The 14,404-nt window shown below is 43.3% G+C and overlaps 2 protein-coding genes across 4 annotated transcripts in view; both read left to right on the top strand.

Moving 5' to 3' along the window:
• Window positions 1-8,257, top strand: part of ZNF330 (zinc finger protein 330) — a 201,368-nt gene extending 193,111 nt beyond the window's left edge. For all 3 annotated transcript variants that reach the window (XM_063136358.1, XM_063136357.1, XM_063136356.1), the window contains exons 6-10: window positions 800-926; window positions 1,825-1,929; window positions 3,741-3,787; window positions 6,165-6,282; window positions 7,162-8,257. In XM_063136358.1, the coding sequence (XP_062992428.1) occupies window positions 800-926; window positions 1,825-1,929; window positions 3,741-3,787; window positions 6,165-6,282; window positions 7,162-7,430 (666 nt within the window). In that variant the 3' untranslated portion in view covers window positions 7,431-8,257. The remainder of the gene's footprint in view (window positions 1-799; window positions 927-1,824; window positions 1,930-3,740; window positions 3,788-6,164; window positions 6,283-7,161) is intronic.
• The window catches only part of SCOC (short coiled-coil protein), a 652,090-nt gene that overhangs the window by 375,184 nt on the left and 262,502 nt on the right, over window positions 1-14,404 (top strand). The window lies entirely within an intron of this gene.

Consider the following 14,404-nt stretch of genomic DNA (forward strand, 5'->3'; position numbering starts at 1 on the left):
GACACATCTGGAGGGCGCCAGGTTGAAATTTGATATTTCTCTTTGTATAACTTTAAAGTCAGGGCTTCTTGTTTGTGTGTATGTGCCTTGAGTAATTATTGTAGCACACTGTTGATTAAAACTCAATTACAAATAAACCTTTCCTGAAGCAGTCTTTGACTTTGGACAGCTGTTCTACACCTGCATGCTGTCACGCAAACTCAATGGCCCAGGTTGGATTTTCATCCCCGGCTTTGTAAATTGTGGCTGGTTATAACTGGTAACTTCCTGTTGGTGTGCAGCATGTCCAAATTGGGGTGTAGGATTCCAAAAAATCAACAGGATTTAATTCCACGTGATTTTAGAATTGGGGATTCCTCAGTCTTTCAAAAATGAGCAGTGAGAACATGAAACGCGTTGGCAAACATCTGGAGTGTGGTTCTCCCTGCTTTCCTCCTTCAGAATGATTCTGACCAGTCACTGCTTGGAATGGGAGCCAGTGTGGTATAGTGGCTAAAGTGTTGGACTGGGAGTTGAGAGATCCGAGTTCTAGTCCCCACTTGGCTATGGAAACCCACTGGGTGGCTTTGGGCCAGTCACAGACTCTCAGCCCAACCTACCTCACAGAGTTGTTGTTGTGAGGATAAAATGGAGAGGAGGAGGATTATGTATGCCACCTTGGGTTCCTTGGAGTAAAAAAAGGTGGAATATAAATGAATTAATGAATGAACAAATAAATAAATGGGCACCCGTCAGGCAGAATGTATTTCAACAGAGATCAGCTGAGGTCCACAGTAAAGTCTTCCTCTTTCTTTTGTAGGGGGCTATATGTGATTTCTGTGAGGCTTGGGTTTGCCATGGGAGGAAATGCCTCAGCACCCATGCTTGTATTTGTCCTCTTGCTGACGCAGAATGCATCGAGTGTGAGAGAGGTGTCTGGGATCATGGTGAGTTTTACTTGCATTTCTTAAAGCTCTGGAAGCGAGCTTTGCTATATGTAAACGCCTTGCCATGGCTGGTTTCGTCTTTACACCTAGAGAAACAACAGCACGGTGATGAAGTCGGCCTACCCACAGACCCCTCTTGCACAGGTGAATCCCTACACAATCCCAAACTTCGTTGGAAAGCAGGCGCACTGCATAGCTGCACCAGCAGAGCAAGTAGCTTCAAATGACACATGCAAAGAAACTCTGTCCCATGCCACAAGTGGGAATTACTGAGAGAGTACTTGTACAGGCAGCTTTGACTGGATTCGTTCACGAAGCCCTTTCTCACAAGAACTTCCCTCCCATTGACAGATGCTCTGTATGTGACAAAAGGGTGCTGTCCTGGGGTAGGCCACACATTCTGAAGTTTCAAACTGCTGTGCTGTTGCTTCGTGCTTCCTATCCACATGCAAAATCCACTGTCATAAATAAGAGCTCATGCTTAAACATCTGCCCTGATGTTTTAAAGGAAGGCAGAGGGCAAACGAGATTCAATTGAACTGTTTTGGTCTGCTGCTGCCACCCTCCACCAGCTCCCCACCCCACAACCCCTTGAGTTGGAGGGAATTCTCCTGGGTGCAAGGAATGGAGACCAAACTGGTTCTCTCAATTCCTTGGGGCCAGACTGAAATAAATTTGCAACCTTATGCACATTTACCTGGGAATAAACACCACTGAATACTGCGAGACTTACTTTGGAGTGAGTTTGTATCGGATCGGTCTACAAATTAAATATTTGTGCTTTCTTTATGGGCAAGTCAGGTTTTCAGGTGCCTGATCACTTTTTGCTGTGTGCAGTGACTGGTTTTGATTTCTCCCCTTTTTAATCTGTTACATTCTTTCTCGCTAAACCTTGCAGGAGGCAGAATATTCAGCTGCTCTTTTTGCCATAATTTCCTCTGTGAAGACGATCAGTTTGAGCATCAGGCCAGCTGCCAGGTTCTGGAAGCCGAGACCTTTAAATGTAAGCTATTCCCCTAAAGCCTCTCTTATCAAAGGTGAAGCAGCTTTAACTGTTTCTCGAATACAGCTCACGTCCTGAGGGGGTCGGCTCAGTGATGAATTTTAAACCACTAATTCAAGAAGGTAACTACTCAAGTTGGCGGCTTATGAAATGTAGCTGGACGTGAGGGTTTGGGAATGTCAGCCTGTGCACGCACACACCCACACCCGATCCATCACAGTTGGCATTTTGCAGAGTGAAGCGGAAGATCAGAGGTTCTATTGTGCTCTTGTCAGTGCGCACAGTTTCCTCTTTAACTTTTTAATGTGTCCTCTGCATTGATAAAAACCAGTCTCTTTAATATATGAGTTTATGGAGGGGAGGGGGTGTATCATGAATATAGTCATTTGCAGAAAGACCAAGAGGTCAAAGCAGGCAAACCTACCTAATGGGAGTCAAAGCCGTCAGCTGCATTAAGAATTGGGAGATTCACGTTTGTGTCACGCTAATGGTAGATTCTGTCACTTTCTCTTCTTGGCTCCCATCTGCAGTTTCATTACAGCCAAGCGAACACCTATGGCCGTGACCATTGCTCAAATTCTAAAATGTTTGTTTATGAACAAAAAAAGTAAGAAGATGGAAAGAGAAAGCAATTAGTGAGAAGAGTTTATTAGGATCCAGGTATCCAACAGACTGAGCCCTATAACCATTGTTCTATGCAGGAAGCATAGGAAAAGCAAAATTGTGTAAAACCTCTTGGGAGTTTTCATTATTGCTTGCCAATGCATGTCACCTTCCCTGGGCACTGACTCTTCAGGACATTGCATGGATCCTGGCAGTGTTGTCCAGCATGGGAAGAAATACCAGTTCCTGGGGAACATGGGTGGGAGGGTACTGTTGTACCATGTCCTGCTTGTGGGTCCTTGGTCGACAGTTGGTTGGCCACTGTGTGAACAGAGTGCTAGTCTAGATAGGCCCTTGGTCTGATCCAGCAAGGCTCTTAGGCTCTTCTTATGAACAAGTGGGGAGCATGCTTTATGTGACTCAGTTTCTAGTACCTGTAACTAAGGGTCATAGTGGGAAAGACCCCTGCCTGAGACAGTTGGAGAGCCATTGCTAAAGTAGTTGAGCTAGGCTTGTTAAGCCATGGGCATGAATCTCTGTGTAAGGCAGCTCCTGGTACCTGTGCTCAGCTAATGACTTCTCCAAGGTTCCTAGCCTCTTCTTTGCATCCTCTTTGATTTGATTGCTATTTCCTAGAGAGTGGAACCTCTGCTGGAGCAGTGTGATCGGCTTATAATGCATAAGATGTCAGTACATGCTGAACGGTGCCTGGGAAGGGTGTCGTTGGGATGTGCCCCTGATCTTTCAGGGTGCGTGCTCATGCAAGGAGACCCAAGTTCGGAATCACCAGTATGTATAGGTACTCCTTGCACAGGTGCCAGGTTGATTATAATCAGCCTGCCTTTTGTACATCTCTTCTAGTATTGCCTTGTATATTCCTCCTGGCCATTTTGGTTGTTGTTTAGTCCAGTCTTACTGCTTTCCCCCCTGGTAAAAATGGATGGTTATCATTGCAAGGGGACCCGGGGGTAGGGGAGAGTGTGATGTTGGGGCCCAAGCTCTGTAGGGATATCATTAAAAATTCCTGCTCCGGTTCTTTGGCTGAAGCCAAGCGTTCATTTTCCTTGCGCTTGGAAGAGGCACAGTCGTGGAAAGCCTGAGGCTCTCCATTGAACTGAATAGTTGACCTTGGTTTTGGAGGCAAAAGGAAATGAGCAAAGCCACAAGATCTCATTATTCAGCCGTGCCTTTTTTATCTCGCCTAATAGGTGTTTCCTGTAATCGACTTGGGCAGCATTCATGTCTCCGTTGTAAGGTAAAAGCGAAAATATTTTAAAGGAGATCTATTGACATTGCTATTCCCACACTTTAAAGCTGCTGGCGGGTCTTGTCATGTCCTTCTCCACAATACATCAAAATCCTCTTCTAGTTTTTTCCAAAGAAGCGATCTGTGTGCTGTTCCTATCGCACTTTGATTAATGAAACCTCCACGCTGTGTTCCTAGATGCTTAACATTCCTTCCCTCCAGTCTTTCTAAACCACAACGGCTAAAATTGCCTTCCTTGCTCATTGTTCCAGCCTCAGCGCTGCTGCTGCTGTCTTTCCCCTCTGCTGGTTTCCTTTCTATTCAAAACGTGAAATGTTTCATCTTTGCCTGGATATCTTCAGCACCAATCTGCTTCCACCTGCATGGCTGAGATCATACCTCGTTATGCAGCGCTGTCTCTATTTCTGCAAACGTTACCTTGCACGTGGTTCTGATAAAGAATTTATTCCATCCATCCCAGTTCTTCCAGTTAACCAAATCATATAATGGGCTGGTGTGCACGCCACGGCAGCAAATTGTGAGCTGTTTCCGGTTTGCTTAAACAACCTCTACAAACGCATGGGTCGTAGAATTGTTAGCATGGCATTTCTATATTAAACAATGCGGAGTTAACCTATGATTTGTTGATTGTGCTGTGAGAAAGGAATGATAGCGGTGAGGAACCTCTGTTTGAGTGCACTCACACATACACAGATACCCTTGATATGAAGGTGTCAAGGACTCACCCTAGCAGTTGCTCACACCTCAGCTGTAGTTGGGCCCTTGTGCAAGAGCATCCATTGTACACATACACACACAAGCAGCTGCTTTGCACAAACACAGGGTAGTTAATAAGCCACGGTGGCTTGTTAACCACCCTGCCAGCTGGATTTACATAATTCCCCTCACTGGTGCCTCTAGTTGTGATGTCCAAACCCAGCAAGAGTGTAATTGGGATGGTTTGTTAACCACCCCAACCACCCATCCTTGCTGGGTTTAGATGTCGCAACAAGCCACACCAGCAAGGTAATTCATAAATCTGGCTGGCTCACGATCAGCATGGGCAGGGTGGTTAACAAGATACCATGGCTTATTAACCACCCTGCCATCATGTGAACCAGGTCAGTCAATCCCTATTTACTGGTTTATGTAGAGTCTTTCAGAGCCAGCGGCACTAGATTTTTTTAAACCCGTTTGGCAATACTTTAAGGCCGGACTTATTGTCTCCTCTGATATCACTAGCCACCTTGAAGGAGCTTTGGTGCAAAATGCAGAGCATGTTCTAAAATAACCAGTGGCGCAAGTAGGTCCTTTTAGACCCTAAACCTAATGGTCTTGAGGGGTGTGTGTTATATAGCCAGATGTATGACTTCAGTTGTGAAGTGCACAACCAACATTTCTCTTCTCTCCCTGCCCAGCACCATTGCATGTTTTGCAACATTTCTCTTCTCTCCCTGCCCAGCACCATTCCATGTTTTGAAACTGCTACTGCATCCCTGATATGTTGGAGCAAACCCCCCCCCCCCCAAAAAAAAACCAAAATACTGTTAGGCAACCCTGATAGGCAAACCAAATACTCAAACATGTGCAGATTTGTATTATACAAACACATACACTGTGAACCACCGAGAGAGCTTGAGCTATTGGGTGGTATAGAAATTAAATAAATAAAATAAATAAAGGGAAGTAAGTGGAGACAAAGCAGAGGTCTATAAAATGAGTGTGGAGGAAACGGGCAGAGAGTAGCTCTTCTTTTCTCAGAATACCTAGAGGGTCATCTGGGTGACAAAAAAGTACATCTTGACCCAGTTAAACTATGCAATACGCATAGTTTAAATTGCTTTAATTTTGTAAATGGGTTTTATTATGCATTTGGTTTCATTATGTACATCGCCCTGAGAGCTTTAGCTGTAGGGTGACGCAAATTAAATAAAGAAGGAAACTATGGTCTTGGCTTACACAAGATGTGGTGATGGCTGCCAATGTGGATTGTTTTAAAAGAGGGTTAGACACATTCACGGAGTATAAAGGATATAAGAGATATAAGAGATATAAAGGATGGCTACGTGCCTTGTCTGATCCTGGTGATAGCGATCGTCTAAATAACAATTTAGATGTATTGGATTGGGAGACAACTGTGGCAGAGGGCTATTGCCAGCATCTTCCCATGGGCATTGGTGGAAGCAGATTGCTGGCTGAGATAGGCCTTTGGTTTGATCCAGCCGGGCTCTTCTTATGCTCATTCATTTGCTAGATGGGCAGTGTATGTTTGCTCGCTCATTTGGTGCAGTTGGTGGTGTTTCCTGTTCTTTTTCTTTTTCCGGCTGTGATGTATTCCCTTCTGGTTAAAATGCGTTGCATTTCCCTTTTCTTTTAAACCCTGCAGGCCTGTTTCTGTGATGATCACACACGGAGCAAGGTTTTCAAGCATGAAAAGGGCAGGGAGCCTCCCTGCCCTAAGTGTGGGCACGAAACACAGGAGACCAAGGACCTGAGCATGTCGAGTAAGTTTGCCCTTGGAAGGCCTGTTTAATCCATAGGCTTGGAGCAGGAGCGGCACCAAGGGTCAGAATGGTGGGGCAGCCGCTGAGGGCCCACATCCCAGCTGAGGGCCCTGGACTCGCTTCTCCTCTTCACCATTGCCTCCCACTTGTTCATCCACTTCTTGCTCTGGCCAAGACTGCAGGGACAGTGTGAAGGAGAAGCAGCAGGTGTTATTGCCTGCACTGCATGTTTGTTTGTCCTGTGCCTGGCAAGCAAGCGGAGGGCAACAACAGTGAGGAGTAGGAGTAGGTGACAATACTGGTGAGAAAGCAGGCTCACTGAGGAAGAGTGGCTGCAAAATCTGGAGCCAGCACTGATTGGGAGGTCGGGAGGTCAGAGATATCTGTAACAGAATCAAATGAGTTCAGATTTTTATGAATCCAACCCTTTTTTAATGCAGGAGGGGCAGGGGGCTGAATGCAGTCCACGGGCTACATGTTGCCCACTCCTGCTCTATCCCTTACTTTGTCAGGAGAACTCTAGGTTCTGGTGGACTCATGAATTCAGAAATGATATTTCAAAAGAGAAGGTGTCCTGCAGTTGGCAAGAGAGGGTATTAATATTGGATCACTTGCTGGCGTTCTACTGAATTAAACTGTTTGTTTGGGATTTGCACTCATAACTTCATAATTACAGTTACAATTGATCTGCATTTAGAATATTTGTTGGCACAACCGTCAAAACTAAAGATGTGGAAATAGTTGTACGATAAGCTTGTTTTCGTTTTGCATGTGCTATTTTAACACCCACCTTCTTTGATACATAGTGGAAAAAAGAAGATGACAAAATGTGAGCCTGAGAACCTGTGTATGTCCCCCCCCCCCCCTTTCTTTCTCCAGCTCGCTCTCTGAGGTTTGGCCGTCAGACGGGAGGTGATGAAGCTGATGGGGCTTCGGGCTATGAAGCTTATTGGAAGAACCTTTCAGCAGGCAAAGAGACAGGTGATGAGGACTACGAGGAATACGAAGCAGAGGAGGATGAAGAAGAGGATGACAACGAGGAAGGAGGGAGGGATTCAGACACGGAGTCAGCTGATGTGTTCAGTAACCTGAATTTAGGAAGGACCTACGCTAGTGGCTATGCACACTATGAGGAGACCGCTGATTAAGGCTGCGATGCTAAGCACGCTTTGTGGAAGTAAGTCCCCTTGAGCATAGTGGTCCTTAACTTCTTGGTAAAAATGTTTAGGAACTGCCTGTAAGCTATGTTTACGGTGGAACTAGTTTCTGAGGGCAACTCCCTGCGTGCTTAGTGAATTTTATGTATGGCACTGGAATAGTTCAACTAGGCTTTCAAGTAGCAGAGCTTATTAGAAATCAAAGGGAATGGAGCAGTTGCAGGAGATCAAGAAAAGATGTGTATGTCTAAAGATATTAGAAAGTTTGGAGGATAAAATGGCTGTGGCTTCTCATTGGTCCAGGGAACTTAATGCTCCCTCCACACCATAAGTCAGAAAATGTGAGGAGGTTATGACAATTTTTGTTTCCATGTGTTCATAAGAAATGAAGTTATTTCTCTTGAGTATTTTGATGGTGGGTTGTGTCATCATGTTTCATAAATTATAGAAGTATTGGTGGCAATGGGACGTTGTCTATTTTTATATATTGAAAGCTGTCTCCTGTGAAAACTAGATTTTTTCATAAATATTGATCCAGCTTGAGCACTTGGAGGAAATGCTTGCTACAAGGAATTGTACTAAAAAAATGGAAATTAAATTTACTTTGACATTTTGTGTGAGCAAGACTGATCAATATATTCTCTTACAACACACTTCTGAAGCATTATCAGTCTTTGCCTTTTTGAATGCTATATGCTAGTTGTAGAGTTCCCAATAATTTGCAGAGTGACCGAAATAAATTCTTGATGTCAACGTTTGTCACCATAAAAATGTCACTGCATCCTTCTTACCTGAATAAAGTCCATTGCACTCTTCAATTCTGAATCCTTGAGTTTGCTGTAGGGGTGAGTCTGGGGGGCATCTAGGAGAAGTCAGTGGAAAGTCAGAGAAGTCAGTGGAAATAAGGATACAACCAGTAGAATGTCTTCCTGGAAAGACTTCCTGAAATAAACGAGATTGAGAGTTTTAGGAAGTATATTGGGACACATACCCATTGAACTAAGAGCAAGGTGTCTGTGATTAAGATGAGTCCCTGGCATTATATGGTGTGCAATGTCTCCACAGACTTGGTCAGGAGGAGCTGCCTTTCAGTGCTGGGTGAGTCCCCTACAACTCACTCTGCCCTGCTCTACCACTGTTATCTCCAATTTGATATTGGAGATAACAATGGAGATTCCTCATTTGGAGCCCTGCCCCCTGGAAGAATCCAAGGAAACTCTGTGGGCTGGAGATTTCCCATCCCTGGTTTACGTCAAACCCATTGTACCTTGTACACATTGACTACTTTTTGTCTGGTATGCATAGCTGTAAATAATGTTCCTCCAAATAATGTTTCGGCCTTTCCCCAAAGTTGCTCAGGGTGGCTTATATGCACCTATAGTCTCATACCAACCCTGCGTGAATGGTTATACTGATTGAAATTGGCCCAAATTCACACACAAAGCTTTGTGACTGAGAAGATTTGAACCTTCAGCTCCCCAGTCTTATGTCTGACAATCTAACCACACTGGACTTGCAGTACGGGTTGTGGGGTGGGTACAAAGCCACCACGCCATGCTGCGTGCTGACAACTGGATATTTATGTAAATCCTGGGCATGCGCAGGGAAAGAACCAACGATGGGTTGGTTCTTTCAATCGTCCAAACCCGGTCTTAATGAGCATATCTGTTTAAAATAGGAGGGTGTTACTGTCACATGTATGTAAGAATAAGACAAACCAGTTTTATCTCAATATGGGTCCTTCCTTCCTTCCTTTGATCTGCTCTATCCCATTAAAGCCAGGGCAAGGAATTATAAATAACTGGCCTCTGCGCAAACAATAGCCAATGAAAACATGTATTATCAATTGTGCAAATGAATGAGACTGTCTAAGCCTTAAAAGTTATACCAAATGTGAATTATTATCTTGATGCTCCTGCACATTTTTCCTGCAGACGTGGACAAACTCTGGGCTGAACATGGGAGAAACAGTCCGTTGCATAGGAAAGAGCAATTTTGTTTATCGCAATGCTACATTACACCCTCATATCTTCACTGACCGTTTGTTTCACTTTAATGTCCTGGGGGAGAAGGCTATCATTGGCTACTAGTCCTGATGGCTATGTGCTACCTCCAGTAGCAGAGGCAGTAAGCCTATGTATGCCGGTTGCTGAGGAACACGGGCACTCGTGTCCAACTTGTGGGTTCCTGTTAACTGCTGGTTGGCCACTGTCAACAGAATACTGGACTAGATGGACCCTTGGTCCTCTTATGTTCTAATGTCAAATTTAATTACTACCAAGTTTTGGTAGAAAGGTAGGGTACCATTAAAATAAATGAAAGGAGTCAGCAGAACAGGCAAGACACAAGGGGCTAAAATACAGAAAAGACCTCTTTCAGAATTGGGAAGACTAATACTGTTTATTTGCAGAAGGCTTTCACTAAAGACTTTGAGAATTCCTTATGGTAAACCATGGTAGATTCAGTGTTTCTTAAAATTGTCATATGAGTCAATTGGGACAGTAACTGTTGGTTTTATTTATTCATTAAGCGAATGACAAGGGGATGGAGGGACTGCTAAATATTTTAACACACAAGTCCCAATGTCTTGGCTTTTTGCTTTTGATTCACATGGAAGATAACTTCCTTGTAGCCAGGCTGCTCCAATGAAAAGAGTAGAATGTTCTCAACCCACCGTTTGGGAAGACTTATGTAACAAACACTATGCAGTGGAGTGTATTATTAATACTTCATCATTAATATACATGGCATCTTACAGTTTTAAGTTAAGAAAGGATATCTGGGCAGCTGCTTTATGAGTGATGTACTAGAGAAGAGATGCTCATGGTTTGACAGAAACTTCAGGAACTTGTTGGCCATGCTTTAGGAGTACAGTAGCCTTTTTCCACTTGGTTCCTTCCAGATGTTTTGGACTACAACTCCCAGGGTGACTAATTATTGGCCATGCTGCCTGGGGCTGGTGGGAATTGAAGTCCAAAACATGTGGAGGGCACCAGGTTGAGGAAAGCTGGTGTACAACATTGCACTGGACAGAAAATTGAATTGCATGACACATGGTGGTTCTACATTAAGGTGGGGGCCTTCCAGACGTTGGACTCCCAACTTCCATTAGCCCCAGGATGCATAGCCAATAGTCAGGGAAAATGGAATCCAATGGAGGGCCACAAGCTCCCCACCACTTTTCTACATCGTTGATTTGACTAACTTTCAATATGATCTCTGTCCTCCTTGTTTGAGACTAATATATTACACCTGGATCTCCAGGAAAAACAAAAGAAGAGTGGAGTCATGCAAAAGAAGGTAGAATTGAGGGGTAAATGTCATGTGCAAATTAAGCACTATTGATTTAAAGAACCGATGGGCTAACCTTTGTAGCGTGGGATGACAAAGGCAAATCTTACCCATTATTCATTAAAGGAAGAAAAGTGTGAGAGTATCCCAAATAGACCTGGGAATAGAAGAGGCAAGATGCTGGAACAAAGATGCTGGAACAAAGATTTTATTTGTTAAAAAGCCCAATGCACAGGAATTTCTACAGACGTTTTCATAACCCTTTGAAGAAGGCCTTAAAATAAAAATGGGCCAAAACATGTTGGGTTTAAAAAAAAAAAAAATCGTCGTTCCAGCACCTTGAGACATACTACTTAGTAAAGTCACTTTACTTAAAATCTTTTTCTAGTTCAACAGGAAGTTTCTGTAATACAAATGAGTTTAATTCAGGTGTACGTACATCCACATCCAATAATTACTGATTTATCTTTAAAGTGCTAATTAGATTTAATGTTAGATGTTTTTCTCCCCTGTCTATATCAGTGGAACTAAATTCCCATTTAATATTCACAGCCCAAATACGAATATTCCAGTTAGGAAATCTATTTTTGTCACTGGCTGTGTCAGGGGCTATGGACATAAAAAAATTTAATCATCCAAATCAATGTAAAATATTATTACATTTTTCTTTGAGATATTCTTGCATTGATAATCTTTCTGTAGAACAAATCCTTCTTAGCTGTTTGCAGTGCAATGGCAAAGATAGGAGCACAATCTATAATAAAATAAGCTGAAGCCATAGCTCAATATATCCTATTTATAGGTTGCACCAGGAAGTGAGAGTTCAAATTTAAAATGGTTACAAAAGACGCCACTCAATATCTAAACAATAACTTGCTTTTGGGTTTTTTTGGTTTTGAGTATGAAATATTGACAATAGTGACTCTACTAATGTTGAAAGCAAACAATATTAAGATCCTTTGAATTGTTGCTAATGCTATAGTAATGACAAGAGAGTTCTCATTGAGTTCTCATTGAGCAATATACAAATCTTTGTATAGTGCATGTTTCCCTTAAAATTGTCATAAAACAAATAGTGAAGAGAGGGCCAGCCCTACCATTAGGCAAAGTGAGGCAACTGCCTCAGGCAGCAGGTGCAGTGGGGAGGGCAACAGCAGCTCCCCAGCTGTTCTTCCTGAACCCCCTAGCTTTTCCCATCTGTTGGAGGGCAGAACTGTAAATGCGACAAGGCCTGTTCTGGTGACACTAAACTAGCTTGCTGTTTTACATGTGATAGAGGATATTATCCTGTTAACTGCAGGTCCATTTGGCTTCTGTATGAGGAATAGGGAAGGGGCGCCATCTTGACCTTCACCTCAGGAAGCAAAATGTCTTGTTCCAGCTCTGTGTAGAGGATAGATGTTGTTGGATAGACCAATAGTCCATGTAGATCAGCTTTCCCTAACCTGATGTTCTTCAAATGTGTTGGACTTCAACTCCCAGAATTATGGAATTTGCAGACCAACACATCTGGAGGACTCCAGGTTGGGGAAAGGCTTATATAGATCAATAACCTGATGAGGCACGGGGCTGGTTTCACAGAACTGTGAGTGGAAGGGGGAAAGCTGCTAGTAGTAACTTGCAAATGTTTGTGGTGCTATAATACAGAGTTTCTGAAATAGGGTTCTTCCCAGAGGACCTGAGTGTGCGGGGTGGATTGTATGGAGGCCGGCGATCCCACAGGTAACCTGGACCCAAAGCATGTAGGGTTTTAAAGGTAATAACCAACATTTTATACTTCTCCTGGTTAAACTCACTGGCACATTGTTTTAACTGCTTTAACTGCTTTTACATGATATATTGTTTTAACTTGGTTCATGGTTTAATTTGTTTTTAACTGTGCATATTTATTGTTTTATACTGTATGCTTTTATCTGTACGCCGCTATGAGATCTTAATGATATAGGGCGGGATATAAATGTTATAAATAAATAAATAAATAAATGGCAGCCAGTGGAGTGATTTTAAAGGTGGTGTAATATGGTCACCCTTAGGTGTGCCAGTGACCAACCTGGCTGCCATATTTTGAATTAGTTGAAGTTTCTGAACTAGGTACAAAGGTAGCCCTATGTACATCGCATTGCAGAAGTCGAGCCTCGAAGTTACTAGCACATGCACTACCATCGTTAGGTCTTCTAACTCTAGGAAAGGGCGCAGCTGGCATATCAGCTGAAGCTGATAGTAGGCACTCCCGGCTGTCACATCTATCTGGGCTGTTGTTTAGAACAACAGATCCAGGAACACCCCCAAGCTGCGAATGCAATCTTTCAGGGGGAGTGTAGCCCCATCCAGAACTGGTTGACACACCTCTAAACCCAGGTTAGGGCCCTTGACAGTGTGCAGCTCCGTCTTGTCTGGATTCAGCTTCAGGTTGTTTTTTCTTATTTAGCATTTGCTTTCATGGGGAAATGCACCAGCCTGTGTTGCCTGAAGATGCAGTAAGCATGCAGGTGAAGTCCTGTTGTCTTGTTCATTGCAGCGCCATTAAAAAGCTATTGATGTGACTTGGACGAGCAAGCATATTCCCTATGGCCATATGTCCCCATTTCCTAGCATCTTGTTATTTTCTATTTTTATATGACGTACTTGTACTGCATTCTGACAATGAAGGCTGTAGAGTTACCTGGGGTGGGTGGGGGGACTAAGCGAAAAGCCCCAGTGTATTTTATGCAAAGTTCTTGTTGCATGATGTCTGTACACATCTGTAGTTCTAGATACTTTTACAGAGATGTAGGCCAGGCTTTTCAAATGATTAGTCAGGCACTTCCATGTGCTTGCAAAGAAGCGTCTTTTGATGCCTTATTGTTCCTGGTGTCCTTGTCTGCAAGTCCTGTCATCCTTATAAATTCTAATATAAATATGTCACTCTCTCCTATAAAAAAGGCTCACAAAGTGGTATGCAATCAAACCATAAAAAATAAAATATTGGTCAGCCCAGACGATATGCTCAAAATTTGTAGCAGTACTAATGCACAACATACAGATGAGGGCGAACAAGTCATCACTATTGAAGGGAGACCAGAATAAGATGTTCACCACCAAGTGCTGGAAAGTGAATTCAATAGAAATGGTCAAACTTTTTATTTATTACTTAATTAAACTATTTCTAGGCTGCGTTTCAGAGTAGGAGCCCTCCCAAGCCTTGCCCAGAAAGGAGTTCTAGGGACTGATGCTGTGACCAAGAAGTTACTGCTCCGAAACCCTGTCACCTGTACTTCTGATGGTTCTGGTACATGTAGCAAGATCTCCTTGGCAGCCAGGCAGGACCATGTGGGAAAAGGAAGGCCTTTAAATGCCTAGGCTACCCTAGCCAGAGCCATTTTCCCATGTGCTATGAAGACAGGATCAGAACCTTTACAAACATTGGTGACTTTACTGGTGTTCAGTGGTGGAGATGACCAGGAATAGATGGGTATGGACTCCTGCAAAACCTCATTTCAGTTGCATCCATTAGCTGAATGTTGAAAACCAGAAAACGCTGGTTTTCTTTACTGTTATTTTCATATTTGTCCCCGACCCCTGCTGACGGTGTATTAGAACCTATAATTTTTTTGTTTAAGAATATGGAGAGGAGGATATGGCTCCTCCCTTCTAGTGTCAGCTTCTGAAGCTTGGATTCATAAACCAAGGGCAAA

The sequence above is a fragment of the Elgaria multicarinata genome, chromosome 10 (assembly GCF_023053635.1).
Source record: "Elgaria multicarinata webbii isolate HBS135686 ecotype San Diego chromosome 10, rElgMul1.1.pri, whole genome shotgun sequence".
Lineage (NCBI taxonomy): Eukaryota > Metazoa > Chordata > Lepidosauria > Squamata > Anguidae > Elgaria > Elgaria multicarinata.